The 19,276-nt window shown below is 46.0% G+C and overlaps 1 protein-coding gene across 2 annotated transcripts in view; it reads right to left on the bottom strand.

Annotated features, from left to right (window-relative positions):
* LOC129838949 (protein O-mannosyl-transferase TMTC1-like) overlaps window positions 1-19,276 on the bottom strand; it is a 106,872-nt gene that overhangs the window by 39,989 nt on the left and 47,607 nt on the right. For both annotated transcript variants that reach the window (XM_055906230.1, XM_055906229.1), the window contains 2 exons: window positions 13,123-13,312; window positions 7,933-8,054 (listed from right to left, as the gene is read on the bottom strand). In XM_055906230.1, the coding sequence (XP_055762205.1) occupies window positions 7,933-8,054; window positions 13,123-13,312 (312 nt within the window). The remainder of the gene's footprint in view (window positions 1-7,932; window positions 8,055-13,122; window positions 13,313-19,276) is intronic.

Here is a 19,276-nt window from a genome sequence, read left to right on the forward strand (position 1 = left end):
TGGCGCACGGCGCGGCCCAACCCACCAATCAGAGCCCTGGGTAGGCGGACAGGGATGAATGCCAGCCTAAGTGGGGATGCGACCTCGATATCACACGCTGGAGTTCACTGAGCAGCAAACTAGCCTCATTACAGGGTCTGGATGATAATACACAGCGGGGTGGGCACACACACACATAAAACATGCATACACACACACATAAAACATGCATACACACACACACACACACACACACACATAAAACATGCATACACACACATGCTTGCATGCAGACACACACACTGCACAACTCCCATCTGGGTACTGTGTGTGTGTGTGTGTGTGTGTGTGTGTGTGTGTGTGTGTGTGTGTGTGTGTGTGTGTGTGTGTGTGTGTGTGTGTGTGTGTGTTGTGCGTTGTGCGTGAGTAGGCATAATAAGCCTTGAGGCCTGTGTGAAACAAAGCGTGTGACATATGCCAGAAGTGCAGTCTCTCAGAATGACACGGTGTGTGTGTGTGTGTGTGAGAGCAGGCACTGTGACGTTGATCTCAGACAGCAGACCGTAAAGTGAGTGAATCAGCATAACCATGAATGAGATTACCCTGCGCTAATTCTCCACTCTGAAAAGCAGCGCCACTGGATTCAGCTGAAACGCCCGCGCCTCTGTCAGTTGTATAGCCCAGCCAGATACAAAACACACGAAGCAGACACATACAGTGGGGCAAAAAAGTATTTAGTCAGTCACCAATTGTGCAAGTTCTCTCACTTAAAAAGATGAGAGAGGCCTGTAATTTTCATCATAGGTACACTTCAACTATGACAGACAAAATGAGAAAAAAAAATCCAGAAAATCACATTGTAGGATTTTTAATGAATTTATTTGCAAATTATGGTGGAAAATAAGTATTTGGTCACCTACAAACAAGCAAGATTTCTGGCTCTCACAGACCTGTAACTTCTTCTTTAAGAGGCTCCTCTGTCCTCCACTCGTTACCTGTATTAATGGCACCTGTTTGAACTTGTTATCAGTATAAAAGATACCTGTCACAGCCTCAAACAGTCACACTCCAAACTCCACAATGGCCAAGACCAAAGAGCTGTCAAAGGACACCAGAAACAAAATTGTAGACCTGCACCAGGCTGGGAAGACTGAATCTGCAATAGGTAAGCAGCTTGGTTTGAAGAAATCAACTGTGGGAGCAATTATTAGGAAATGGAAGACATACAAGACCACTGATAATCTCCCTCGATCTGGGGCTCCACGCAAGATCTCACCCCGTGGGGTCAAAATGATCACAAGAACGGTGAGCAAAAATCCCAGAACCACACGGGGGGACCTAGTGAATGACCTGCAGAGAGCTGGGACCAAAGTAACACAGCCTACCATCAGTAACACACTAGGCCGCCAGGGACTCAAATCCTGCAGTGCCAGACGTGTCCCCCTGCTTAAGCCAGTACATGTCCAGGTCCGTCTGAAGTTTGCTAGAGAGCATTTGGATGATCCAGAAGAAGATTGGGAGAATGTCATATGGTCAGATGAAACCAAAATATAACTTTTTGGTAAAAACTCAACTCGTCGTGTTTGGAGGACAAAGAATGCTGAGTTGCATCCAAAGAACACCATACCTACTGTGAAGCGTGGGGGTGGAAACATCATGCTTTGGGGCTGTTTTTCTGCAAAGGGACCAGGACGACTGATCCGTGTAAAGGAAAGAATGAATGGGGCCATGTATCGTGAGATTTGGAGTGAAAACCTCCTTCCATCAGCAAGGGCATTGAAGATGAAACGTGGCTGGGTCTTTCAGCATGACAATGATCCCAAACACACTGCCCAGGCAACGAAGGAGTGGCTTCAAGGGAAGCATTTCAAGGTCCTGGAGTGGCCTAGCCAGTCTCCAGATCTCAACCCCATAGAAAATCTTTGGAGGGAGTTGAAAGTCCGTGTTGCCCAGCAACAGCCCCAAAACATCACTGCTCTAGAGGAGATCTGCATGGAGGAATGGGCCAAAATACCAGCAACAGTGTGTGAAAACCTTGTGAAGACTTACAGAAAACGTTTGACCTCTTTCATTGCCAACAAAGGGTATATAACAACGTATTGAGATAAACTTTTGTTATTGACCAAATACTTATTTTCCACCATAATTTGCAAATAAATACATTAAAAATCCTACAATGTGATTTTCTGGAATTATTTTTCTCATTTTGTCTGTAATAGTTGAATTGTACCTATGATGACAATTATAGGCCTCTCTCATCTTTTTAAGTGGGAGAACTTGCACAATTGGTGGCTGACTAAATACATTTTTGCCCCACTGTACACACACACACACACACACACACACACACACACACACACACACACACACACACACACACACACACACACACACACACACACACACACACACACACACACACACACACACACACACACACACACACACACACCAAGCCTGCCTGCCATGATAACGTCCCAGCGTTCCCTCTTGCTCTGTCGTGGAGTAAAGTGGTTGTGTGATTGCAGGCAGCGGAAAGCTCTCAAAAAACACACGGAGCAGAACTCCATTTCCCAGGAGACATCTTCGAACGCTTGGGGCTTCATTAAAAAGTTCTGCTAGCGCATTCATCAGAAAGTCAGACAAAAGGAAGGTATACAGCATCGGAGAAAATCAATTAACAACACTCAGAATGCTAACCGAGAACCTGGCAAATGTTTAATTTGAAAAGTAAACACAAAGCTTTTCTCTGCAGTCGCGGCAAAGTGGAAAGGGATAGTGGAAATGCCTTATTACCCAAGATTACAATCTCTTCCAATACATTATCATACACCCACACACGTCCACATTCTGTCTCTCTAGCCACAATCACACATCTCTCTCTCATACAAACACTCACACACACACAAATGCAAGCTCACGTACAGTAATTGCAATCTCTCTCTCTCTGTCTCACACACACACTCTCACACACATTCTCAGTACCCTTTTGCATTTTGCATCTCTAATACCTCAGAGTGTCGAGCTGTGAGTGGGCGATATTAAACCCTGGGATGGGGAACCTGTTTGCATTGGAAATCATTACTAATCCTGCGCTCAGCTACGAGATGACTCAGGGAAAGTCCCCTGCAGACCCAAGCAAGGAAAGATTAGCAGAATTAATAGTTAGAGGGATGGAGAGAGGGAGGAGGCGAGGGATGGAGAGAGGGAGAGAAGGAGGGAGGGGGAATTAAAAAAATGAGAGTTAGGCTGAGTTAGGGGGTAGGAGGAGGTCAAATGGGGATATAGAGCAGGATAACACCTCTTGTATGAGCATAAACCTCCCTAAAGCAACCATGTCCACTAAAGACTACATTTAGATGGAAGTGTAAACCCTGTGCACAGCCATGTGTCTGGACTACATTTAGATGGACGTGTAAACCCTGTGCACAGCCATGTGTCTGGACTACATTTAGATGGAAGTGTAAACCCTGTGCACAGCCATGTGTCTGGACTACATTTAGATGGAAGTGTAAACCCTGTGCACAGCCATGTGTCTGGATTACATTTAGATGGAAGTGTAAACCCTGTGCACAGCCATGTGTCTGGACTACATTTAGCCTAACAGGTAACACACTGCAAGCAGAGGCAGAGATGAGGGGTCTCTCTTTAGCACCGTCTCATGTTCCCTTTAAATCAATTCCCAGCATGCCCTCTGCCTCGTTGACAAGTATCCCACTGCGCTGGTTAGTACACTGAGGCTGTAATAAGACACACATACTGTACTGTACAGTACATATACCTGCATGAGATGATACAACACATACACATTGGAAAACGGTTGCATGTTTTCCGATTGATCAACTCTGCCACAGCAGGAGGAGCAGTTCCATTCCCGTACTGCTCCTATCACAGTACAGGAGCAGTTCCATTCCCGTACTGCTCCTATCACAGTACAGGAGCAGTTCCATTCCCGTACTGCTCCTATCACAGTACAGGAGCAGTTCCATTCCCGTACTGCTCCTATCACAGTACAGGAGCAGTTCCATTCCCGTACTCCTCCTATCACAGTACAGGAGCAGTTCCATTCCCGTACTCCTCCTATCACAGTACAGGAGCAGTTCCATTCCCGTACTCCTCCTATCACAGCAGGAGGAGCAGTTCCATTCCCGTACTCCTCCTATCACAGTACAGGAGGAGGAGTTCCATTCCCGTACTCCTCCTATCACAGTACAGGAGGAGCAGTTCCATTCCCGTACTCCTCCTATCACAGTACAGGAGCAGTTCCATTCCCGTACTCCTCCTATCACAGTACAGGAGCAGTTCCATTCCCGTACTCCTCCTATCACAGTACAGGAGCAGTTCCATTCCCGTACTCCTCCTATCACAGCAGGAGGAGGAGTAGTTCCATTCCCGTACTCCTCCTATCACAGCAGGAGGAGGAGTTCCATTCCCGTACTCCTCCTATCACAGTACAGGAGCAGTTCCATTCCCGTACTCCTCCTATCACAGTACAGGAGCAGTTCCATTCCCGTACTCCTCCTATCACAGCAGGAGGAGGAGTTCCATTCCCGTACTCCTCCTATCACAGTACAGGAGCAGTTCCATTCCCGTACTCCTCCTATCACAGTACAGGAGGAGGAGTTCCATTCCCGTACTCCTCCTATCACAGTACAGGAGGAGCAGTTCCATTCCCGTACTCCTCCTATCACAGTACAGGAGCAGTTCCATTCCCGTACTCCTCCTATCACAGTACAGGAGCAGTTCCATTCCCGTACTCCTCCTATCACAGCAGGAGGAGGAGTAGTTCCATTCCCGTACTCCTCCTATCACAGCAGGAGGAGGAGTTCCATTCCCGTACTCCTCCTATCACAGTACAGGAGCAGTTCCATTCCCGTACTCCTCCTATCACAGCAGGAGGAGGAGTTCCATTCCCGTACTCCTCCTATCACAGCAGGAGGAGGAGTTCCATTCCCGTACTCCTCCTATCACAGCAGGAGGAGGCGTTCCATTCCCGTACTCCTCCTATCACAGCATTGGGAACTGCTTTTGAGGGGGAACATTTACATATTTGAGAAGCGTCTGTTGACATTTTATTCTGTCATTATACATGCAGGAGGTTAAGTGAGTGGAGAGAGATGAAGTGAGTGGATTTTACACAGCGCTCCCCCCCACGGCTTCCTCCAGGCTATACACTCCAAACTCTCAACCTGCATCAGTGAATGTGTGTGTCTGTGTAAGAGGTCAACCGATTATGATTTTTCGACGCTGATACCGATACCGATTATTGGAGGACCCAAAAAAAGACGATACCGATTAATCGGACGATTTATATATATATTTGTAATAATGACAATTACAACAATACTGAATGAACAATGAACACTTTTATTTTAACTTAATATAATACATCAATAAAATCAATTTAGTCTCAAATAAATAATGAAACATGTTCAATTTGGTTTAAATAATGCAAAAACAAAGTGTTGGAGAAGAAAGTAAAGTGCAATATGTGCCATGTAAATAAGCTAACGTTTAAGTTCCTTGCTCAGAACATATGAAAGCTGGTGGTTCCTTTTAACATGAGTCTTCAATATTTCCAGGTAAGAAGTTTTAGGTTGTAGTTATTATAGGACTATTTCTCTCTATACCATTTGTATTTCATATACCTTTGACTATTGGATGTTCTAATAGGTACTTTAGTATTGCCAGCCTAATCTCGGGAGTGGAAAGGCTTGAAGTCATAAACAGCGCAGTGCTTCAAGCATTGCGAAGAGCTGCTGGCAGTCGCAGTAAAGTGCTGTTTGAATGAATGCTTACGAGCCTGCTGGTGCCTACCATCGCTCAGTCAGACTGCTCTATCAAATCATAGACCTAATTATAATATAATAAACACACAGAAATACGAGCCATTAGTTCATTAATATGGTCAAATCCGGAAAATATTATTTTGAAAACAAAACGTTTATTCTTTCAGTGAAATACGGAACCGTTCCGTATTTTATCTAACGGATGGCATCCATAAGTCTAAATATTGCTGTTACATTGCACAACCTTCAATGTTATGTCATAATTATGTAAAATTCTGGAAAATTAGTTCGCAACGAGCCAGGCGGCCCAAACTGTTGCATATACCCTGACTCTGCGTGCAATGAACGCAAGAGAAGTGACACAATTCCCTAGTTTAATATAGCCTGCTAACATGAATTTCTTTTTAACTAAATATGCAGGTTTAAAAATATATACTTCTGTGTAAAGATTTTAAGAGAGGCATTGATGTTTATGGTTAGGTACATTTGTGCAATGATTGTGCTTTTTTCGCAAATGCGCTTTTGTTAAATCATCCCCCGTTTGGCGAAGTTGGCTGTCTTTCTGACACAGCGGTTGCATTAAGGAGAAGTCTATCTTTAATTCCGTGAATAACAATTGTATCTTTTATCAATGTTTATTATGAGTATTTCTGGGATTTCTGTGGCTATTTGCAAAATCACTGGATGTTTTGGAATCAAAACATTACTGCACGTAACGCGCCAATGTAAACTGAGATTTTTGGATATAAATATGCACATTATTGAACAAAACATACATGTATTGTGTAACATGATGTCCTACGATGAAGATCATCAAAGGTTAGTGATTCATTTTCTCTATATTTCTGCTTTTTGTGACTCCTATTTTTGGCTGGAAAAATGGCAGTTTTTTTTTTTTACTTGGCTCTGAACTAACATAATCATATGTTGTGCTTTTGCTGTAACGCCTTTTTGAACTCGGATACGATTGGTAGATTAACAAGATGTTTATCTTTCATTTGCTGTATTGGACTTGTTAATGTGTGAAAGTCACATATTTAAAAAATATATTTTTGAATTTCCCACGCTGCCTTTTCAGCGGAATGTTGTCGAGGGGTTCCGCTAGAAAGGTTAACTAGTGATTATGTTAAGATTGACACACACACACACACACACACACACACACACACAGGGATCGGATTAACAGAAAGAGATGGGGGTAGGCCGTGAGACAGGGAAATTGAAAATGGAAAGTTGAGAGAGAGGAAGAGAAGAAGAGAGAGAGAGCATTGACAGACAAACAGAATATGATTTTCTTATAAGATATCAGCATCAGGAAAAATAAATAGAAAAATATTATCTGGGAAGCCTTTGAAAGCACTGAAGGAGCCCTTAGAATGATGCAAGGCAGCGGGAGAGAACAGACAGATGGAGAGAGCAGAGAGAGTAAAGGAGAGAACAGACAGATGGAGAGAACAGAGAGAGTAAAGGAGAGAGGGAGGAGAGAGAGAGCACTTCATAGGAATCCACTACAAGGACGTACTAGAGGCCCTTGACTGAAATGTGAAGCACAGCAGAAAATAACCTTGTGTGTGTGTGTGTGTGTGTGTGTGTGTGTGTGTGTGTGTGTGTGTGTGTGTGTGTGTGTGTGTGTGTGTGTGTGATCCTTTCTCCTTATGTTCAATTACTCACTCGTACACACTCTTGTAAACTCCCGCACACATAAACACACTCGGCTGTCCCCAACTAAAAAATATCTCGGTCGACCGAGAGTCGTCTGTTCTTGGTTGAAATTTTAAAAGTGTATTTTTAAATAAATCAACTATATGTAGGCCACTGAGCTCGTCTGATGCTTTAAGCACTGTGGGTAAAAATGAAGACACACAAATGACTAAAAAGAGGGAGCCAGAGATCAATATAGCCTAAACAGAAGAAAAAAAATCTGGTGCTCCCGCTGCTCGCTGTTTCTGGCCTTTGCAAACAATCGACCAGTCGACTAAACGGGGTCAGCCCTAAAACACAGACACACAAATTCAGTAAGGCAACCAAGCTAGTCTACACACTACTGCACACAGGAGAATTACACCAGCTATCTAATTACAAACCATCCAAGCCCAGAGAGGTTTAGAAGTGGGAAAACCCACACAACACACACATTATCTACAATAACACACACACGACCCACCTGGGCATGTAGAGGACCCTCTCTGCCACCACGAAGCCCACCCTGAAGAAGAGGTTACTGGCCGGGATGAAGGGACAGACCAGGAACAACACCCCCAGCAACACCTCCCTACTCTCCAACCTCTACAGAGAGACAGGGAGAGGGGGGGCGAGATGCAGGGAGAGTGAAAGGGGGGAGGGGAAAGAGAGAGAGAGGGAGAGAAAGCAATGGGGGCGGGGGGGTGGGGAGAAAATGTGAGAGGTTAGCACATCCATAGGAAAACCGGAGCCTAAAATTCCCACATTTAATCATCTGTTGCCTTCATGTTGTTTGCAGTAGCACACATGCTGTCCAGTGTTTGAATACATGACGTGCGTGTAAGCATGCCCAGCATGCCCATTTCAAACAGCAGTGGAACTATATCAATGGCAATCATTATACATGTCACGCCCAGTTACTGAGCATATCTGACTGATGCTCTGACATATCGAAGCTGATTGAGTGGACCATTAAGACCCATGAAATTAAAAACAGTTTAAACCAACTCTAACCCATTCATTTTTAATAAGAGTGAAAAATCCCTCTGTATTTTTCCATTCTGAACATAGCCGGCGTAGTTATTAGAACAAACAGAAGCTAATTGGTCTAATGACTGTGCCCTCAGTAATGGCGTTGATTCCCTCGTTAAATTACTGTTCCAAAGCCGCCGCGTCTTGATTAAGCCGCCGGTCCAATCCACGCCTCATTCTCCTGCCGACCCCCTAATCACACCGCGGGACGTACTCTACAGCATGCCAACGTAGATAGGATCACACACTAGTCAACTACAGACCTACGGACACACACACACATGGAAGCACACACACCGGGGGCTAGATATTATGCCATAGATAGGATCACACAGTAATTAACACATGCACACACACTCTCCCCCATTCAACCGTGCTGCTCTAAGCAGTGTGGTCCCATACAGTAGGCAGTGAAGTGGACCAGTGACTGGATGGGGGAGGTTAGGTTGTTGATAGTATCCCTCCATGTGTCATTGCTTCCCGTATGTCATTCCAGCACAGCCCCCCCAGTCTCTCTCTCTCTCTCTCACTCTCTCACTCACTCTCTCACTCTCTCTCACTCTCTCACTCTCTCACTCTCTCACTCTCTGCATTCTCTGCATTCTCTCTCTCTTCCTCTTGTCTGTCCTTTTCTCTCTATCCTCCACTCTCAGTCATCTAACCCCCCTCCTCCTCTTCTTCTTTGTTCTATTCTCCCAGTCCGTCTTAACTCTGCTGTAGAAGAGAGCAATGTCTCAACTGCTTCTCCGTTACTATGGTGACGGCAGCAGGCGCCTGTACAACGCCTGTCACAAATTGTCAGGCGGTGATACAGCTGCTTTAACCTTGCAGACAACCTTCCGCCCTCCGCCCTCCTCCTCCCTATCATCTGTTCATCTCCTCTCTCTCCTCCGCCCTGTCAATCTCTCCATCTATGTCAATCTCTCCATCTATTTTCCACTCATCTCCTCAGTCCTCTACTCGTTCCTTTCCATTCTAAATGTCCTCTAGTTTCCTGTCACTCCACTCCTCTCTCTTCTCCTCTGTCTTTTCACTCTACTCTCTCGTCTCCTCCTCTCCTCTTTTCTTCCCTTTCCACCATCCCTTCTTCCCTCTCTCTTGCTCTCTGGTATAGAGGAATATGCTGTGCTATAGCCCAGTGCTCCAGGTGACTATATTGGGTGGTCAGAAACATGGCATCCCTCCCAGATCAGACCCCTCTGGTTCTGGCCTCACATACGTTAGTCCTTCCCAGTAGAACCCTTCAGAACTGGCCGACTGACATATGTCCCACTCCACACACACACTCACCAGCCGTGCCAGGCCAACAGATGGCTAGGCAGTACACACACACATGCACGTGCGTACATGTACACGCACACACGCCCGCCCACACACAGATAATGGGATCCGACCCTTCATTTCGAACAGTAAATAGAGCAAATAAACCAACGAACACACTCCACTGTAAGGTGTTGTCTTTCCCTGCCCTCTCACGTACGTGTTCCTCTCAGGTTTTCCCTGCCCTCTCTCGTACTTGTTCCTCTCAGGTTTTCCCTGCCCTCTCACGTATTTGTTCCTCTCAGGTGTTCCCTGCCCTCTCTCATACTTGTTCCTCTCAGGTTTTCCCTGCCCTCTTTCATACTTGTTCCTCTCAAGCTTTCCCTGTCCTCTCACATATTTGTTCCTCTCAGGTGTTCCCTGCCCTCTCTCGTACTTGTTCCTCTCAGGTGTTCCCTGCCCTCTCTCATACTTGTTCCTCTCAGGTTTTCCCTGCCCTCTCTCATACTTGTTCCTCTCAGGCTTTCCCTGCCCTCTCTCGTACTTGTTCCTCTCAGGTTTTCCCTGCCCTCTCTCATACTTGTTCCTCTCAGGTTTTCCCTGCCCTCTCTCATACTTGTTCCTCTCAGGCTTTCCCTGCCCTCTCTCGTACTTGTTCCTCTCAGGTTTCCCTGCCCTCTCTCATACTTGTTCCTCTCAGGCTTTCCCTGCCCTCTCTCATACTTGTTCCTCTCAGGCTTTCCCTGCCCTCTCTCATACTTGTTCCTCTCAGGCTTTCCCTGCCCTCTCTCGTACTTGTTCCTCTCAGGTTTTCCCTGCCCTCTCTCATACTTGTTCCTCTCATGCTTTCCCTGCCCTCTCTCGTACTTGTTCCTCTCAGGCTTTCCCTGCCCTCTCTCATACTTGTTCCTCTCATGCTTTCCCTGCCCTCTCTCATACTTGTTCCTCTCAGGCTTTCCCTGCCCTCTCTCGTACTTGTTCCTCTCAGGCTTTCCCTGCCCTCTCTCGTACTTGTTCCTCTCAGGTTTTCCCTGCCCTCTCTCGTACTTGTTCCTCTCAGGTTTTCCCTGCCCTCTCTCATACTTGTTCCTCTCAGGCTTTCCCTGTCCTCTCTCGTACTTGTTCCTCTCAGGCTTTCCCTGCCCTCTCTCGTACTTGTTTCTCTCAGACATCTGTTGGTTCCATGATTTTGCTATACTGTATGCCGTTGCTGATGATGTATCAAGCATTCTGCTTGAGGTGGTTGTGGGTGATGATACAGACAGATCTCTCTAGGGGAGGTCATAGGGGTTACGGAGGCAAGTCACACAGACGGCATTGTGTGACACTATGGGACATCTCCCAGGGGCCTTTGTAGCATGTCGGGAGTGTGGCGGGAGAGCGGGAGATATCGAGAGCCAAAGAGACAGGCAGAGAGCGAGGAAGGGAGAGAGCCATTAGACTCATCATTTATCAATAACCTAGCCACACGCAAACCTCAGCAAAACAGACAGAGCAAAGGGATGTCAGAGAGAGAGAGACAGGGGGAGAGGGGGAAAGAGAGAAAAAGAGAAGATTGAAATAGGGGGAGAAAGGTAAAGAAAGCAGTAAAGAAAGAGACAGGTGTGAGAAAGATTTTGATACGAATCCTCCATCATGGTAGGACTCGCCTCTCATCAGAAGGAAAATGAGACTGTGCTGCACATTACATCTCTCTCTCTCGAAATAAAGCCATCAAAGCAGTGATAACTTGTCTTAACAACCAATGACACTAACCAGCCTAATGAGTTTACCCCTGTCTGATTAGTGCACAGCAGAAAACCATTGCTGTATTGTAGAGTGAGTCAGCTTCTCCTACAGTAATCCTGTACCCACCCAGCAGGGGCTGGCCAATTAAATGTTAATCTCATTTCCTCACTCTTCCCTGCTAATGGAACAGTGTTCATGCTCCCTCTTCTTCCGCTTCCTCTCTTTTACTCTCCCTCTCTTTCGTACTGCATCTCTCTATCTAGCTTTTCTTCACTTGCATTTGTCTTTCCTCATCTTTCTCTGGCACGCACACACACACACCTGACTCCTTTTCAATACACGTCCTGTTCCCATCACTTACACCTGATCACAGAACTCTGTTAGAGTGGGCTGTTCCGGATGACTGGTGTTGAGGCCATGTTAAGGGCAAAGGGAATTGAGAAATAGTACTTACAGGAGCAATTAGGGTGAATTGCCTTACTCAAGGGCACATAGACAGATTTTTTTAATCTAGTCAGTTTGGGGATTTGAACCAGCGACCTTTCAGTTACTGGCCCAACGCCAAGGCCACCTAGTTGTGCTTCATCCTCCACAAGAAGATCAGGGTATTGAGAAAAGTTACCTCCCAAACTACAGGAAGAGAACAAGAGCTCTCACAATTCTTTCAGCTTTAAACAATTATTCCGACGCAAACTACGGGAAGGACAAGCAGGGTGAAGAGATCAATTTCACAAATGCCATTCGGTGTTGACAGCTGGCAGTAGCAGGCGAGACATCTCTCACTCTGTCTGAGTGGGATGGGGACCAAAGACGAAAGGTCTACTCAATAACGACGAACGATGCAGTGCACACACTTTTCACACATAATACGTCTCCTTCTCTAAACACTGCCTGTCACCATGGCAACGCAGAGAAAGTGTGTACTGTATGTTCATGGCGTGGGTCGGGCAAATAACGTGAGAGAGTTTGATCATCTCCTCTAACAGAGTGCGGTGTGATTGGAAGGTGAGAGTTTTCATAGCATAGTGTCTATGTTTAGAAACCTGTGAGTATCCGTGTGTGAAAGCAAGCCCAATTCAGAGACCCCTAGCCTCCAACGTAGACTTCCAAGTACTAGACAGATAGAATCAATACACAGAGTGTACAAAACATTCTGAACATCATACTCTTTCCATGACATAGCCCTCCTACCAGGTGAATCCAGGTGAAATCTATGATCCCTTATTGATGTCACTTGTTAAATTCCCTTCCATCAGTGTAGATGAAGGGGAGGAGACAGGTTAAAGAAGGATTTTTAAGCCTTGAGACAATTGAGACAAGGATTGTGTATGTGTGCCATTCAGAGGATGAATGGCAAAATATTTAAGTGCCTTTGAACGGGGTATGGTAGTAGGTGCCAGGTGCACCAGTTTGTGTAAAGAACTGCAACGCTGCTGGGTTTTTCACACTCAACAGTTTCCCGTGTGTATCAAGAATAGTCCACCACCCAAAGGACATCCAGCCAACTTGACACAACTGTGGGAAGCATTGGAGTCAACATGGGCCAGCATCCCTGTGGAACGCTTTTGACACCTTGTAGAGTCCATGCCCTGACGAATTGAGGCTGTTCTTTCATGGCTGTTCTGAAGGCACCTAATCTCCATGTCCATCTCACCTGCAGCGACATGACACAGTGCAGACAGAGGGCGACCATGACCACTCCCAGCAGCAGGGCGGCGACGTTGCGCGTGTCCCACAGTGACTCCACCAGGGGTATACTGCCCACCTGCCAGTCATAACACAGCACCGCGGGAGACAGCAGCAGCCACGCGTTGAACGCCAACAGGTAGCAGTAGGTCAGGAACCTAGAGGGAGAAGACAAGACAAGAGGAAAGAACAGAGACAAATAGAAAGAGAGAGAAGGGTTCAAATGTTAACTATTGGTCACATTCTTACATTACATGTACAGGAAGTTGAATCGCACTGTATTCAATCACACTCTATGTTGTTTACTGCAAACATCCATGAAAGAACATCCTGTTCTGTTGGTCATCATGTCCTCCGTGAGTTTAGATAATGGAACCGTATTCCCTCTGGTGCACTACTGTTGATCAGAGCTCTATGGGCCCTGGTCAAAAAGTAGTGCACTACAAAGGCCATATGGTGCCATTTGGGACGCAGGAGTCCGAGCGGCTGTGCTATTGATTCTGTCACACTGAGGGAGCTACCTGAGACCATTACATGGCCATGGACAGAAAGAGAGGAAAGAGAGGTCTGCTTGACTGAGCAGGAGAGAGAGACGAGAGGGAGTAGAGGAAAGTGGAAGGATTGGTGGCTGAGAGAGGAAAACGAGTAATGAAAGAAAACAGAGAGAGGGGAGCATGAAGCGATAGAGGACACACACACACACACATAGCCACACACACACTGCTAAATCACTAAATGACTCTCCATTACAGTCAATGGCTGTCCCTTATCATTTAGAACAGATAAGCTGGCTCCTCTATAGAAATGGAAAGGCTTTAGCTCCAGTCTGAGTGGGTGGCCGTTCCTCTACTCAAGGACTAACTGGAACAACAAACACAGAGCTGTAAGGAACGGTTCTGTGTGAACTGCTCTGTAGCTGAAGCTATGACTGGAGGATGACTTAGTGAGTTCGGTATTTGGGATGGTGAACTGTAAGACAAAACTTTTCAAATGGGCACACAGTCTGCCCCCAGCTGTGCCCTCGATACCATATGTGAATTGATTGCCCGCCATCTATCTTCTGAGCTCGTGCTGCTAGGACATGCTTAACACCCCGGCCATCCTACAATCTAAGCTTGATGCCCTCAATCTTTAACAAATTATCAATGAACCCACCAGGTACCACCCCAAATCCATAAACATGGGCACCCTCATAGATATCATCCTAACCAACTTGCCCTCCAAATACACCTCTGCTGTTTTCAATCAAGATCGCAGCGATCACTGCCTCATTGCCTGCATCCGTAATGGGTCTGCGACCAAACGACCACCGCTCATCACTGTCAAACGCTCCCTAAAACACTTCTGCGAGCAGGCCATTCTAATCGACCTGGTCGGGGTATCCTGGAATGACATTGACCTCATCCCGTCAGTAGATGATGCCTGGCTATTCTTTAAAAGTGCCTTCCTCACCATCTTAAATATGCATGCCCCATTCAAAAATTGTAGAACTAGGAATAGATATAGCCCTTGGTTCACTCCAGACCTGTCTGCCCTTGACCAGCACAAAAACATCCTGTGGCGTTCTGCATTAGCATCGAATAGCCCCCGTGATATGCAACTTTTCAGGGAAGTTAGGAACAAATATACACAGGCAGTTAGGAAAGCTAAGGCTAGCTTTTCAAACAGAAATTTGCATCCTGTAGTACTAACTCAAAAAAGTTCTGGGACACTGTAAAGTCCATGGAGAATAAGAGCACCTCCTCCCAGCTGCCCACTGCTCAATGGCTAGGAAACACTGTTACCACCGATAAATCCACTATAATTGAGAATTTCAATAAGCATTTCTCTACGGCTGGCCATGCTTTCCACCTGGCTATCCCTACCCTGGTCAACTGCCCTGCACCCCCCACAGCAACTCGCCCAAGCCTCCCCCATTTCTCCTTCACCCAAATCCAGATAGCTGATGTTCTGAAAGAGCTGCAAAATCTGGACCCTTACAAATCAGCCGGGCTAGACAATCTGGACCCTCTCTTTCTAAAATGATCTGCCGAAATTGTTGCAACCCCTATTACTAGCCTGTTCAACCTCTCTTTCGTATCGTCTGAGATTCCCAAAGATTGGAAAGCGGCCGCGGTCATACCCCTCTTCAAAGGGGGTGACACTCTTGACCCAAACTGCTACAGACCTATATCTATCCTACCCTGTCTTTCTCAGGTCTTCGAAAGCCAAGTTAACAAACAGATTACCGACCATTTCGAATCCCACCGTACCTTCTCCGCTATGCAATCTGGTTTCAGAGCTGGTTTTGGGTGCACATCAGCCATGCTCAAGGTCCTAAACGACATCATAACCGCCATCGATAAGAGACATTACTGCGCAGCCGTATTCATCGACCTGGCCAAGGCTTTCGACTCTGTCAATCACCACATTCTTATTGGCAGACTCGACAGCCTTGGTTTCTCAAATGATTGCCTCGCCTGGTTTACCAACTACTTCTCTGATAGAGTTCAGTGTGTCAAATCGGAGGGCCTGTTGTCCGGACCTCTGGCAGTCTCTATGGGGGTGCCACAGGGTTCAATCCTCGGGCCGACTCTCTTCTCTGTATATGTAACGGATGTGAAATGGCTAGCTAGTTAGCGGGTGCGCGCTAGTAGCATTTCAATCAGTTACGTCACTTGCTCTGAGACATTAAGTAGGGTTTCCCCTTGCTCTGCAAGGTCCGCGGCTTTTGTGGAGCGATGGGTAACGATGCTTCGTGGGTGACTGTTGTTGATGTGTGCAGAGGGTCCCTGGTTCGCGCCCGTGTCGGGGCGAGGGGACGCCGTAAAAGTTATACTGTTACATTGATGCTGTTGACCCGGATCACTGGTTGCTGCGGAAAAGGAGGAGGTTGAAAGGGGGATGAGTGTAACGGATGTGAAATGGCTAGCTAGTTAGCGGGTACGCGCTAGTAGCATTTCAATCAGTTACGTCACTTGCTCTGAGACTTTAAGTAGGGTTGCCCCTTGCTCTGCAAGGGCCGCGGCCTTTGGGGAGCGATGGGTAACGATGCTTCGTGGGCGACCGTTGTTGATGTGTGCAGAGGGTCCCTGGTTCGCGCCCGTGTCGGGGCGAGGGGATGGTTTAAAGTTATACTGTTACATTGATGCTGTTGACCCGGATCACTGTTTGCTGCAGAAAAGGAGGAGGTTGAAAGGGGGGTGAGTGTAACGGATGTGAAATGGCTAGCTAGTTAGCGGGTGCTCGCTAGTAGCATTTCAATCAGTTACGTCACTTGCTCTGAGACATTAAGTAGGGTTTTCCCCTTGCTCTGCAAGGGCCGCGGCTTTTGTGGAGCGATGGGTAACGATGCTTCGTGGGTGACTGTTGTTGATGTGTGCAGAGGGTCCCTGGTTCGCACCCGTGTCAGGGCGAGGGGAAGCCGTAAAAGTTATACTGTTACATATACATCAATGATGTTGCACTTGCTGCTGGTGATTCTCTGATACACCTCTACGCAGACGACACCATTCTGTATACTTCTGGCCCCTCTTTGAACACTGTGTTAACTAACCTCCAGACGAGCTTCAATGCCATACAACTCTCCTTCCGTGGCCTCCAACCGCTCTTAAATACAAGTAAAACTAAATGCATGCTCTTCAACCGATCGCTGCCCGCACCTGCCCGTCCATCCAGCATTACTACTCTGGACGGCTCTGACTTAGAATACGTGGACAACTACAAATACCTAGGTGTCTGGTTAGACTGTAAACTCTCCTTCCAGACTCACATTAACTTCTTGAGAATACAGGGGGTGCTGTTTTCGCATTAGCATAATTGCCTCTACAGATTAAACTGCCTCTTATTCAATTATTGCTGTTACTATATGCATATAACCATATACCATTGGATAGAAAACAAGCTGTGGTTTCTAAAACCGTTTCAATTTTGTCTCTGAGTGAAACACAAGTCATTTGACAGCACTTTCCCTGAGCAAGAAGAAGATTGCAAGATGTGTATGCTCGCTTCAACGCTCTGCCTATATATGGTCACGCCACCTATGACCCGAAACACACTTCATTCGTCTTCCTCTGGGTGTCAGGAAGACGTCAGAGGAGAAATTTTTTGTTTATCTTGTACTGACGTGAAATAAGACCTATTTCTTTAGCGTGACCGACAACTTCCGGTTTTCTGAAACGCGCGTTTTAGAGGTGCAATTGTCTTTTGTTATGCTACCGTTACGGATGAAAACTATCTCCGTCTCGAAGTTTGTTTGATACATGTGACCATATCATCTTAATGTATGTTTTTTCAATATAGTTTAATCAGATTATTTGAATTTTTTCGGGAGTTTTGCCGTGTTCCGTTCTGTGAGTTTTTTAACTTTGGACAGAACCGTGCTAGTCGACCAGTACCTACGCTAAATGAAGAGGGAAAGTTGCCATTGTGAATGGATTGAACGACTCATCAGGACTAAGGACACCTTTATCAACATTCTGATGAAAGATCAGCAATAGTAAGACCCAATTTACGATGTTATTTCATATATCTGTCGTGCATGTGAACTGGTCGGGCGCGCCCAGCTGGTTCTGGCTGGCGTGGCTATGCTAATTTAGCGCTACATTTTGTTTTCGCTATAAAACATTTAATAAATCTGAAATATTGTTTGGATTCACCAGATGTTGGGCTTTCAATATCTGTACGCTGTGTATTTTTTCTGAAATGTTTTAAGACAAGTAATTAGTTATATGAAGTTGGTCTCTGTAATTGTTCTGGCTGCATCAGCACTATATCAGATTGCAGCTGCAATGTAGAACTGTGATTTATACCTGAAAAATGCACATTTAAAAAAAAAAAACTATGCTATACCATAAATATGTTATCAGACTGTCATCTTATGAATTTGTTTGTTGGTTAGTGGCTATATATATTTTCATTTAGTCGAATTAGTGATAGCTAACAGTGTCTCCTGACCGCTCCTGTCTCAGCCTCCAGTATTTATGCTGCAGTAGTTTATGTGTCGGGGGGCTAGGGTCAGTTGGTTATACCTGGAATACTCCTGTCTTATCCAGTGTCCTGTGTGAATTTAAGTATGCTCTCTCTAATTCTCTCGTTCTCTCTTTCTCTCTGAGAACCTGAGCCCTAGGACCATACGTCAGGACTACCGGGCATGCTGACACCTTGCTGTCCCCAGTCCGCCCGGCCTTGCTGCTATTCCAGTTTCAACTGTTTCTGCCTGCGGTTACGAAACCCCTACCTGTCCCAGACCTGCTGTTTTCAACTCTTAATGATCGGCTATGAAAAGCCAACTGAGATTTATTCCTGATTATTATTTGACCATGCTTGTCATTTATGAACATTTTGAAAATCTTGGCTCTCTCTAATTTTCTCCTTCTCTCTTTCTCTCGGAGGACCTGAGCCCTAGGACCATACGTCGGGACTACCGGCCGTGGTGACTCCTTGCTGCCCCCAGTCCGCCTGGCCTTGCTGCTATTCCAGTTTCAACTCTTCTGCCTGCGGTTATGGAACCCCTACCTGTCCCAGACCTGCTGTTTTCAACTCTTAATGATCGGCTATGAAAAGCCAACTGAGATTTATTCCTGATTATTATTTGACCATGCTTGTCATTTATGAACATTTTGAAAATCTTGGCTCTCTCTAATTTTCTCCTTCTCTCTTTCTTTCTCTCGGAGGACCTGGGCCCTGGACCATGCGTCGGGACTGCCGCCCGTGGTGACTCCTTGCTGTCCCCAGTCCGCCTGGCCTTGCTGCTATTCCAGTTTCAGCTGTTCTGCCTGCGGTTATGGAACCGCCACCTGTCCCAGACCTGTTGTTTTTCAACTCTTAATGATCAGCTATGAAAAGCCAACTGAAAATTATTCATGATTATTATTTGACCATGCTTGTCACTTATGAACATTTTTGAACATCTTGGCATAGTTCTGTTATAATCTCCACCCGGCACAGCCAGAAGAGGACTGGCCACCCCTCATAGCCTGGTTCCTCTCTAGGTTTCTTCCTAGGTTTTGGCCTTTCTAGGGAGTTTTTCCTAGCCACCATGCTTCTACACCTGCATTCTAGCTGTTTGGGGTTTTAGGCTGGGTTTCTGTACAGCACTTCGAGATATTATCTGATGTACGAAGGGCTATATAAAATAAAAT

This window comes from Salvelinus fontinalis, chromosome 39, assembly GCF_029448725.1.
Source record: "Salvelinus fontinalis isolate EN_2023a chromosome 39, ASM2944872v1, whole genome shotgun sequence".
Taxonomy (NCBI): domain Eukaryota; kingdom Metazoa; phylum Chordata; class Actinopteri; order Salmoniformes; family Salmonidae; genus Salvelinus; species Salvelinus fontinalis.